The sequence below is a fragment of the Dreissena polymorpha genome, chromosome 14 (assembly GCF_020536995.1).
Source record: "Dreissena polymorpha isolate Duluth1 chromosome 14, UMN_Dpol_1.0, whole genome shotgun sequence".
NCBI classification, from domain to species: Eukaryota; Metazoa; Mollusca; class Bivalvia; order Myida; family Dreissenidae; genus Dreissena; species Dreissena polymorpha.
In genome coordinates, this window is record NC_068368.1 from 29,178,035 (window position 1) to 29,190,727 (window position 12,693).

The 12,693-nt window shown below is 34.6% G+C and overlaps 1 protein-coding gene across 1 annotated transcript in view; it reads right to left on the reverse strand.

Moving 5' to 3' along the window:
- Positions 1-1,404: 1,404 nt before the first annotated feature.
- LOC127857256 (uncharacterized) overlaps positions 1,405-12,693 on the reverse strand; it is a 33,686-nt gene continuing 22,397 nt past the window's right edge. Inside the window, exons 4-8 of the mRNA XM_052393672.1 lie at positions 12,362-12,490; positions 6,948-8,047; positions 5,932-6,157; positions 4,435-4,665; positions 1,405-3,472 (exon numbers count right to left, since the gene is read on the reverse strand). Coding sequence (XP_052249632.1) covers positions 3,237-3,472; positions 4,435-4,665; positions 5,932-6,157; positions 6,948-8,047; positions 12,362-12,490 — 1,922 coding nt within the window. The 3' untranslated portion in view covers positions 1,405-3,236. The remainder of the gene's footprint in view (positions 3,473-4,434; positions 4,666-5,931; positions 6,158-6,947; positions 8,048-12,361; positions 12,491-12,693) is intronic.

Consider the following 12,693-nt stretch of genomic DNA (forward strand, 5'->3'; position numbering starts at 1 on the left):
TTGCAGAAGTACTCATAAAAGGAGCGATTTTGGCCACATATATTTGACCTCTGACCTTGAAGGATGACCTTGACCTTAACCTTTCACCACTCAAAATTTGCAGCTACATGAGATACATATGCATGCAAAATATCAAGTTGCTATCTTCAATATTGCAAAAGTTATTGCAAATGTTAAAGTTGGCGCAAACCAACAGACCAACAAACCAACAGACAGGGCAAAAACAATATGTCCCCCACTACTATAGTGGGGGACATAAAAACATCCAAAACGTTTATTCATTCCATCATTGAACACTTTAATCAGAGTGATAAATTAATGGCAAATAAAATGATTGTCAATTTCAGGGTTTCATTTTATTGTTAATTTAATTTTAGATATACTGCTGCTTATTTTACCCATATGTCAACACGAGCACATGAGTAATGCAGCTTTGTTAAGTAAAAAAATTCACAGCAGTGAACAAGTGATTTGATAAAAAAAAAAACAGCTGTAAGGACTAACATCTTTTAGGTATTTATTGACAATATTAAAATTATGTTTAAGCAGAGCTCCAGATAAAAATTTGGTCAAATTCTTATTTACTCCCTATTTTAAAAATTAATTCTTATTTTACACCCTATTTATAAAATTAATTTTTAACAATATATAACCAAATAATTGTTTATTCATAAGTTTTAACACATCAACAATTCAATATTTTGGTTTATAGTCTTGGAAAAGCCTGGCTTTTTTTCTCCGATTCTTGCTTTCCCATAATCGGACAGCATTTTCTGGCTCAAATGACCCCACATCTATCTTGCTTATCTGAATGTTGATCAGCACATTGAGGCTTTTTTGCCTTCCACGCTTCCATACACCGCTTCGGTCGGCCATTTTGATTATTTATGTAAAACGGTCACTGACACTTCGGCTAGGTCATAATGGCCTTATGGTCGCCGTTAAAGTCATACCAAAAACTATATTTAACATTTAATTTTAATGACATTTGGATAGGTATACAGTATATTACTTGCGTATAAAAATTACGATAAGTGTAATTCAAAAGGTACAATAAACACTAATGACTCTCCTGCAATACTAGGAGAACAGAATCGAGACCGTTTGGCCTTTTGACCGTTCTTAGCTGTGGCTCTTCCTCACAGCAAACGCTTGAGTGACGTTGAATTAAAGTTGTAGTTTTAATTCAGCGCCTAGACAAGTCAGAACCAGGATAAAATGTTTACTGTATATAATTTGCTACTGAAAGTTTTACGCATGGTCGAAAATTTCGAATTCGTGTTTTATTTTTTCAATGCGTAACTTTACGCAAAGATTTCAAATCTAAATCGTTATTTAAGAAATTTAATTCGTTTTTACGCCTTTACGCATGTTATCTGGAGCACTGGTTTAAGTCAAAACAGTATCTTACATACAATCGTTTTAAATGTAAAAACACAATTTCGATTATCTAAGTTCATGTAAGTCATCGCATAACAATTCTTTCAAAAGGGTTCACAATATTTAACCTTAATGGCAAATCCATCACTCAAGTGCATAAAAGCTTAGTATCATATTGATCAATTGGGAAATCAGCACACAAAAGGTAATGCACAATGTTTACCACGCACTATTGGACTATTTGGTTCATCTGGGACTAGAAAAAAACAGTACAAAGATACTCTTTTCAGTCAAAAGAAGTAAAAATATACAAAACATACAACAACTTCAGTTATATCTATCATAAAACAAATTTTTAAATAATGTGAATATAAAGAATAAAAGAAATAAAAGATGACTGATCATGAACTTACAAACAACATAAAACAATGTTAATAAAACTCACATAACAAATGTTTAAGTCGTCTCAAAGTTCTCATGGAAGGTCCATTAGATACCTTACAGTCTTTTAACCCTTTGCATGTCTGCTTTAATGTTGTCTGCTGAATTTTTAAAAATAGCATTTTCGTCGATTTTTTTTTCAACAAATACTTTCAGAATAGCAAACAGTTTGGATCTTGATAAGACGCCATGTTCTGTGGTGTCTTATCTGGATCCAAACTGTTTGCAAAGGCCTTTTAAATTCGGTTCCAGCACTGAAAGGGTTAAGACTATAATGTCATTTCGTGTTGACAATCACAATAAAACCAAAGAATTAATTCCCCGATTTTGTTATCAATATTACAAAATACAAGTGTACAAGACATAAAATGGACAAACTGTGGTATAAGCAGCATTTATAATTTATTGAATGTTGGGTTTTCTATATGCCATGATTCAAAGAACCAACGGACAGTATGTAGCACTTTGATACCTTGAAGTCATAAAGCAATGCTGTTTCTACATAGCAAAAGCAAAAGTACAAAAATGTAAGTCAATTTGTGAAACATTCACATGAAGATTATCTATTAACCCATTTATGGCAAGTGGACTCTCCCATCCTTCTAAATTGGATCAATTTATTTCCATAATTAGGGATGTCCAGTATATTTATTTCTATATTTAGAATATTTCTTACAGAAATTCCTTTAAGCAAACAGTGCAGACCCTGATGAGATTCCACATCATGCGGCGTCTCATCTGGGTCTAAGCTGTTTGCAAAGGCCAAAGGCATAAATGGGTTAAGTATTTGAAAAGTTTTCTAGAAGAACGTATTCTTCATATATCAAAATGATTCTAGCAAAATGACAAATTATGTAGACTAAAATCGTATTACAGTCCTTTTATAGTGATTAAATAACCAAAGAGCAGATGTATGTGCAAGACACATAATTCTAGCAGACCAAGATTGTAACAAACACTTTTGAAATATCCTGATTATCCGATGCATAGTCTTCGGTGTAAAACTATTAACTTAGAATTGCCTACAAAGGACCAGACTAATCTATGTTAACAAATTACAATCTGTAACATACCCTTCATCCTTACAATTACAACAATTATTTACTACTATATAATATTTACAACTTATAGTATAACACACCAATGCTCTAATGAGACTATTTCCTTATGTCAAACATAGATATAGGTGGGACAAAAACAAAGTGCACAGACCAAGAATGTTACAAACTGGTTTGACTCCTTTGTTAAGGTGCCTTTGGAATATTATAAATGTAGAACTATCAATTACAAATGTTCATTTACAGAGATCTATATTGTCCATACCAAACATATAAAGCTGCACAAGTCCAACTTTTAACATACCTTAAACATCTAACCAAACATACAAAGCCATGTAAGTCTCAGTTGACGATGACCTAATATGTTACAAACTCCTTCGCTAACTTGTGGCTTTCAGACACAGGCCAAACCTCAAATACACCTTGGAAAAACTTCTGTTCCCATTCCGACATTTTGCGCAGTTCCGCCAACACGAACAGCAGCTGAGAGAGGTCATAGGCCTCCTTACGTTTCTTCAGAAGGTAATCCAAACACGACATCATGCAGCCGTTTACCTCGACCACTTTCTGTCGATCTTTTAGTGGAACTCGGTCTTAAAAATAACACAAAGAAGGAAATCAAATACACACCCACAAAATTCAATGCTTGATAAATTGGTAGTTATATTACACATAGTTGTATGCAATACAAAAATGCAATTGCAAATAAAGTGGTATTTACATTTCAAACCCATTTACATGAGTCTGTAATAAGTGAATATTATTTGATATTCAAGGGAACCTAATAAACTAAGAACAAATTTGAACTAGAAAAAACCCTGACCAAATCCAATGTCCAAAATGTCCAAAATTCCATATTATAATCAAGCATGTACATGATGCCAGTATATAAACAAGGCTTTTCATCAGAAAATTGGGAAGAGGCCTTAGCCTTTCAAATTGGGAATTTCATGCGCGATAACTGCTCATTTTGGGAAAACCGTGTTTTTTTTGGTTTTTGTAACAGAATCTTTTTCATTGTGCAGAAGTATTAAAAGACACATTCTGGTGCATTCTTAATCATATTAGAGCTCATTGCTTTCAATTTGGGAAATGCCCAATATGTCTAAGTAAAACAACAATATGGGAAATTCCTCTATCAGTTTTGGGAAAAAATGACTTTATTTATAATTGGGAAGGGACTGATTTCGGCCCCTGTTATATAAGGGTGCAAAGCCCTGATAAATATACATTTAACAAGATAAACTTGATGAATTATTGGATACAGCTTGACATATTTACAAAATGTTTTTCTGTTATGATTGCTGAAAGCAAGCTGGATGGTATGGAAGTCTAACACACAGTTATTATAACACTGTTATTCCTAGTCCTGTTACACTTTCAAATTATCGAAAGAAACTTAATTGCATAAACAGAAACCAAACATTAAAAATTACAAAATCTTATTAATTAACTGATTACGTGTATAATATTGCTGGTTTTATTTTCACAGTTCATTAAAAAAGTTTCTTTTTTTAAACAAGGGTTTCACATTTAGCTATCATGAATGAAATACCTGGATATGTTATGATACAGGCTCGGACAACCACAGTTTCCTCCACCGTCAACCCTAAGTCGCACACCATGTTCGCCATTCGGACCTTTTCTTGGACAAAGTTTTCAGGCATGACTTTCTGCAGTTCCTCGAGATGATACTCCTTGTCCCATGGTACTGTGGCCACATTCAATGAGGACACAATGCACTTCTGTCCCGAATACTTCATCATGTCGTGCTCAAAACGTGTGGCTGAAATACAAATAGAGCAATCCAATTTCAAATCAGCCATGCTCTGTGAAAAGGGAGAAGAATGCATGTGCTTAAAGTGTTGTTCAAGATCAGCCTGTGCAGTCCGCACAGGCTTATCAGGGACAACACTTTTCCGCTAAACTGGATTTTTGCTATGCACAGACTTTCTTTAAAAGAAAAATATCACAAAAGCAGAAAGTATTGTCCTTGATAAGCCTGTACTGACTGCACAGGCTAATCTGGGATGCCACTGTTTGCACATGCATTAAAACCCCTTTTAACAGAGCACGGAAAAGTGTGTTCGTGTTGATTGCATTTTTTAGCTGTGTTCAGTGCTTTTGTGCAGTTTTAAGATTGTTTGGCAATTTGATACTTGTCATTAATAACTAACCTTCAATTAAAAATTGCAATAACAGTTTCCTTAAGTGATATGCATTAGGCTAAAGTTTCACGTTGTTAACATTTGCAAACAATGTGTCACTATTTTCACATTTTTACTTATAATTTATTATTATCTATTTTTATATTATCTAGTACTATCTACTATCATTGTTACTTATAATCTATTACTATTTTGTTATGAGCATAAACTTTTCAAATCATCATTCGGCTTCATTTGTGGCATCAAAACAAATTTGAGATTCTGATGTTTCATTTTCATTGATTCCATTCATGATTCGTTTCCATCATCATCATTATTTATCATGCTTACCATCCATAATCCATTACTTCATTTGTTATTATTTGTATTTACAGTTTATCTAAGTCTTCAATGTTTACCATTCAGAAGCTCAACATTCTAAAGTTTACCTTTCAAAAGCTTCAAGTTCTAATATTTACCTTTCAAAAGCTTTAAATTCTAAAGCTTACCTTTTAAAAGCTTTAAATTCAAAGTTTACCTTTCAAATGCTTTAAATTCTTAAGTTTACCTTTCAAACGCTTTAAATTCTAAAGTTTACCTTTAAATAGCCATAAAATTCTAAAGTTTACCTTTCAAAAGCTTTAAATTTTAAAGTTTACCTTTTAAACTTCTTTAGTTCTACAGTTTACCTTTCAAAAGCTTTAAATTCCTAAGTTTACCTTTCATAAGCTTTAAATTCTAAAGTTTACCTTTCAAACGCTTTAAATTCTTAAGTTTACCCTTTAAACACTTTAAATTCTGAAGTTAACCTTTCAAAACATTTAAATTCTAAAGTTTAACTTTCAAAAGCTTTCAATTCATAAGTTTACCTTTCAAAAGCTTTCAATTACATGTATTGTGTTTACCTTTCAAAAGCATCACTTGGTCTTCAATGTCAATGTTGGTAAAGCAAGGAATGCTTTTGGCAAATGTGACAATCTTGTGAATGGAGTCTTCCAAATGCTTAAGAATCTCTATTACCAGTTGTAGCCTGTTGTCAATATCAATGCCTGTCTCCTTGTAGAACGACATATACTCCTCCTTCGACAGTTTCATTTCACCAAACACTTGCAGTTTTAGGTTGTATTTTTCCTACAAGAAATGGCAAAGATACGACATATACTCCTCCTTCGACAGTTTCATATCACCAAACATCTGCAGTTTTAGGTTATATTTTTCCTGAAAGAAATGGTGTGAATATTAAGATAAGGTGACTGTGCTCAAGCCAGGATTTGAAAAAGTCAGTTGGCTCTTATGTGGATAGGGAACTTGTGCACATGTGTGGTTATGTATAATCCCTGTTAAATATTTCATTAAAGATATTAAATATGACATCAATTCTTATATGTGACATTTTTATAACAGTGTTTGTTTCTTGAATAGAACAAGTTTTTTCCTGTGAAAATTCGGTAAAAATGTACATGTACACAATCAGTGGCTCACTGAAAATATATGGGCTGCGGTCTGAGAAAACAGGGGTTTAATGCATGACTAAAATGTTGTCCAAGATAAGCCTGTTCAGTCAGCACAGGTTGATCAGGGATGGAACTTTCTATTTTTATTATATTTATTGTTTAAAGAAAGTATCTTCTCAGCAAAAATCCAGTTAAGGCAGAAAGTGTCAGCCCTGGTTAGGCTATGCAGACTGCACAAGCTAATCTGGGACAACACTTTACACACATGCATTAAAACCCCATTTTCACAGAGCATTTCTCATATTTAACCAGTCACCAGGATAATTTTATCTAAGAGAGGGCAGGTTTCAATCAATCAAACAATCAAAACCAAAAAGAACTTCAGGACCATTTGATTATTTTGGCACATGAAAATGTTGGACTTAGAGAATGATTATATAAAAGAGAAATCTTTTGTAGATACATACCAAGTACTCAGCATGTCTCCTCTTGATTTCATTGCAAGTTACCATCTCCATCTTTGTCATAAGAGTCATGGCCACATCTGTCATATTCTTAATTATCGACTCCTTCATTTCTGCTGTCATTGTGCAGCAATTGCAAATCTCCTGGTACCTGTCGTATTCCTTCAATTCTATTTCAATGTCTTCTTGGCTAAGCTCTGCTATTAGAAGCTCATCGTCATTGAATAGGTCCAGCTCCCCTGCCTCATTTTCATTCAAGAGATCCATGCTTGGTGATCCCAGCATATTATTCTCCAGCAAATATGATGGAATTTTATCAGCCATTTCATAACCATCATGCAGGCCAGGATTTTTCGTTCTCATTGCATCATATGGGTGAATCCCATGAAAAGACGTCTCATCAAAAGAAGGTTCTGTGGTATTGTATTCTGGGCTATCAGTAGGAACAGTTTGTTCTGAGAATCTCCTCTCCTTTTTTATTAACACTTCATGTGCTAAGATACCTGACGATGGTGAAAGCAGAAGGCTTTCAATAGAGGATTTTTCATCAGGAAGTTCCGGCTGGTTAGAATTTGGTGGTGAAAGTTTTATCCCACTAAAGAAATCAGTTTGCGAGGGCAATTGAACAGATGGTGGAGACATAAGCAAGTTTTCTATAGGAGATTGTTTAGGCTGGTCAGAGAAAGCAACATTGCTTGATGACTGAATGAGATTAGGTGCCATATCCTTAGTGTATGAGTTGAAAGGATTTGAATTGCTGCCTTGTGAAGTGAAATCAAACTGCATGGCTGAATTTGATGACTGATTGCTGGATGGCATCTCGAATGGCTGCATGAAGAGCTTTTCCACAGCTGTCATTTTGTTAGAGTCATCTCCCCTGGCTGCTGCTGAATTTGCTGAGCCATCAGCATAAGACTGGTTTTGAGTAAGAGAGTTGAGAATGATATTTGTAAGTGATTGATAGAGTAAACCAGTCTCGGGATGGTATTTGTCATCTTTTTTCAGTCTCTTTACTGCACGAACGTTCGGGGACTTTGGCCTGTCAGTGAGACTGATGTTTTCAATGTCAGTAGACACCTCCTCTGGGGAACTCACAGACTGACCTGAAGCAAAAATAATAATATAATAACAATAATAATATAATAAAGTATTATTACAAAAAAAATATGTGTCAAAATACCATACTAAAATGTATTGATGATATAATGTGTATTGCTTAACTTACAACAAAACATTATCAAGCAAAATTTTGAAGAAAAAATGAGTGGCTAAGTATGTATGTGAGTGCATTTATAAGTATTTCAGAACAGGGATATTTCAGACAGAAGGGAAATAACTTATTTTAGTTGGATCTCACATGCCCCCCCTCCCCTACCAATGTGCTAATATTTATCATTGAAGTCTATAATTGCTTGACTCAATGTGTGAAATTAAATTATAAAGTATATCATGGTCCATTGATATTATATTGGCCTTTCATAATTGATATCTAGCAAACTGATAAAAATTACAGATCAACCAATCAGAAATTGTTTTTAGTGTGGTCATAGGTCAGACAAACAAAGAGTATTGGAGTAATCAGGGCACCAGATAAGGATCCTTTTCTACAATTTGTTTTTGACAGAAAACAAATTGAAACAAGGGCTGTTTGTAAAACATGCATGCCCCCCATATGGGCTCTTCGTTGTAGCGACAGCCATTGTGTGAATATGTTTTTTGTCACTGTGACCTTGACCTTTGACCTAGTGACCTGAAATCAATAGGGGTCATCTGCAAGTCATGATCAATGTACCTATGAAGTTTCATGATCCCAGCCATTAGCGTTCTTGAGTTATCATCCGGAAACCATTTTACTATTTCGGGTCACTGTGACCTTGACCTTTGACCTAGTGACCTGAAAATCAATAGGGGTCATCTGAGAGTCATGATCAATCTACCCATCAAGTTTCATGATCCTAGGAAAAAGCGTTCTTCAGTTATCATCTGGAAACCATTTTACTATTTTGGGTCACCATGAACTTGACCTTTGACCTAGTGACCTCAAAATTGATAGGGGTCATCTGCGAGTCATGATCAATGTACCTATGAAGTTTCATGATCGTAGCCATTAGCGTTCTTGAGTTATCATCCGGAAACCATTTTACTATTTCAGGTCACCGTGATCTTGACCTTTGCTATAGTGACCTGAAAATCAATAGGGGTAAACTGTGAGTCATGATCAATCTACCTATCAAGTTTCATGATCCTAGGCATAAGCGTTCTTGAGTTATCATCCGGAAACCATTTTACTATCTCGGGTCACCGTGACCTTGACCTTTGACCTAGTGACCTGAAAATCAATAGGGGTCATCTGCGAGTCATGATCATTGTACCTATGAAGTTTCATGATCCTAGGCATAAGCGTTCTTGAGTTATCATCCAGAAACCATTTTACTATTTCAGGTCACCGTGACCTTGACCTTTGACCTTGTGACCTGAAAATCAATAGGGGTCATATGCCAGCCATTATCAATCTACCTACGAAGTTTCATGATCCTAGGCATAAGTGTTCTTGAGTTATCATCCGGAAACCATTTTACTATTTCGGGTCACTGTGACCTTGAACTTTGACCTAGTGACCTGAAAAGCAAAAGGGGTCATCTGTGAGTCATGATCAATCTACCTTTCAAGTTTCATGATCCTAGGCCTAAGCGTTCTTGAGTTATCATCCGGAAACCATTTTACTATTTCGGGTCACTGTGACCTTGACCTTTGACCTAGTGACCTGAAAATCAATAGGGGTCATCTGCGAGTCATGATCAATCTACCTATCAAGTTTCATGATCCTAGGTCTAAGCGTTCTTGAGTTATCATCCGGAAACCATTTTACTATTTCGGGTCACCATGACCTTGACCTTTGACCTAGTGACCTCAAAATCAATAGGGGTCATCTGCGAGTCATGATCAATGTACCTTTTTGAAGTTTCATGATCCTAGGCCCAAGCGTTCTTGAGTTATCATCCTGAAACCACCTGGTGGACGGACCGACAGACCAACAGAACGACAGTCCGACATGTGCAAAGCAATATACCCCTTCTCTTCGAAGGGGGGCATAACAAAAAATTGATCATACAATAAACGATTACCATATCAGAAAACAAATTGCAATAGATTCGTTGTAGTTTTATTTTACCGATTCCCTCTGTACTGTGTTTGATTTGAATTAGTATATTGCAACCTTTAGTGCCGTCGTAATATTAGTGAAAACTATATATGAACTCCGGTTCAGAACGGTGTCTACATAGAAATTTTCTTCCGTCGAAAAAAGTGCTCGAAAATGTCGCCATCAAGTTCTAAACGCGGATGTACTAAGAACATTTCATTAGCGGCGTGTGGGCCTAATATGTTTCAATAAGTAACGCGATAACGAACCATTGGGTAAAGACGTTGTAAACAGTGTTTTATCGGAATTAATATCACACAAATCAGTTCAGCTGTGGCTAAGCAAGAAAAAAGGGAGAAAGGGTAGACTACATCAGGATTTCAAAACCAGAGCTAAGAAGACTGAAACTGAGGAGTGTAAAAAAAAAGAACTTATTATCATATCTGCTTTATCAATAAACAAATAAATGAATTTATTAATATAAACAAACAAACATTGACAATATGAATACATAATGACTTTAGTTAATTTATTGCAATAAGAATTGCTACAAATTGTCACCGCCGAAAATTAAAGAGCTCATCTTATCCAGAAATAAAGGAAAGTTTTTTTTCAATTTTAAAAAAGTTTTGACAAATTGATTTTAGGGAGAAAAAAAACAAATTGTTTCGAAAAGCTTGCAGTGAAAACTAATTGACATGAAATCTTATCTGTTGCCATGGAGTAATGGAATAAACATTTTCTATGTAAGAAAACTTAGAAGAGATGCTCCTGCTTATTAAGCAACTTTTCACTTGTACCCAAGAGGCCAAGACATATATTTGTGATTTATTGATTACAAAAAAAATCTATTAATATGTATTTATAGGCATTGATAACAAAAATTATGGATTCAAACTGCATATTTGTGCAAAATTTTCATATGAAAAGGATCGAGGCTTTAAACTGGCCTTTATATTAGTATTGGGTTGATTCCTCATCAGATTAACATAAGCCCTAAATATGTTTTTGCAATCCGTAAATCATTAGCCAGGTATCAGTGTTTCAATCTATCATTTAAATCTTAAGACCTTCAACATATTGTTGCATGATTTGTTATTTACCAGGGGTAAATATGTCTGGTCATTTGAATTTTCCGCATTCAGGACATAACAAATCACTTTTCAAACTGGAACATGTACATGAAATTACATAATGCAAATCATTCAAATTAAACTAATAACTTCTGCAACTGCATGTTTGCTTACAATAAACATCAATACAGCCCAACAAAACAATTACAATCTCTCACTGATAAATTGTCTGGGATAAAGCATACTCAGTCCTTGTGAGGTTAGGGTACACGTACCCTGTCTTTAATAAACAGATGCCTAATTTTGTGTAATAATTGATAAAATGTTGGTCCTGGTTTGTACATGTAACTGACCAATGTTATGCTCAATTGGTTATTGTTGGCATGGGTACTACTTTACTGTACCCCAGGTACTCTTAAGTATATTTAAATGTACCCAGTGTACGGAAAATATACTAAAACGTATCCGACCAATTTAGACTGTACCCGAGTTGTATTCTCGCCCAAAATTTGATGTCGTAAATCAGAATACGAAACAAAATTCTCTTTGAACAAAACCTGCCTCAACATTCTTTTTGAATATGAGTTTCGATAATATAGAGGCCACTTTACAAAATATTGAAATAAATATTAACATAATTAATTTGGAAAAAAAATCCGCCAACGACCAATTAAGCGTTAGAATTGCCGGGTTCGTTTAAGCATATTTTCTGTACCTCGCGTACATTTAAGTAGTACCCTAGCCGACAATAACCTATCGAACACCAGTAAGGACTACTTAAAGAGTATAAACTCGAACAATTTATCCAGATCAATATGTTAAATATTCAGATTTCTCCGATACATTTTTTTTACTCTTTATGATTGAAAAAAATGTGTGTTTTGCTGTATGCAGCTATAAACACACACAATGTCATGCAAATTACTTTTAATGCAGGTAATTCAGAGCATTGTTCTAGCTAACCAACTTTCTATGAAAAAAATGAATGTTTCCACTTGAAAAAGTGTGTTTATAAAGATATATTACATACTAGTTTATATAAGCAAACTCGTTAATATATACTATGCAGTGCAAAGATAACAGTGAATGATCTTTTATTCCCCACTAAAAAACCCAGATTTTAACTACAAAACTCAGGTTTTATGCCAACCCTGGATTTCCTTAACTGTTTCGAATTACGAAGTTAGTCTATTGTAAATTACCTTGGCTATGGGGAGATTCCAAGCTGATTGAACTGCCACTGTTCACTCTTTCTTTGCCCTGCTCTAGTGACTGCACCTCACGATCATTCTGTCTCTTGCGCCCGATCGTGTAACGCCCAATTTTAATGGCTGCAATTTTTTTAATATATAAAGTGGGATTTGGGTGAAAGTGTGTTTTCTGCTCATTAGTCCACTTTCAGATACAATGTACAATAGTTTGGTGAACTAACGTCTGTATAATCAGTATAATTAATACAAAAATAATTATGATAAATGCTGTAAAAAGTGCTATGAAAATTCTTCCCAAGGGTATTTAATTGCAGGTAGCCTTG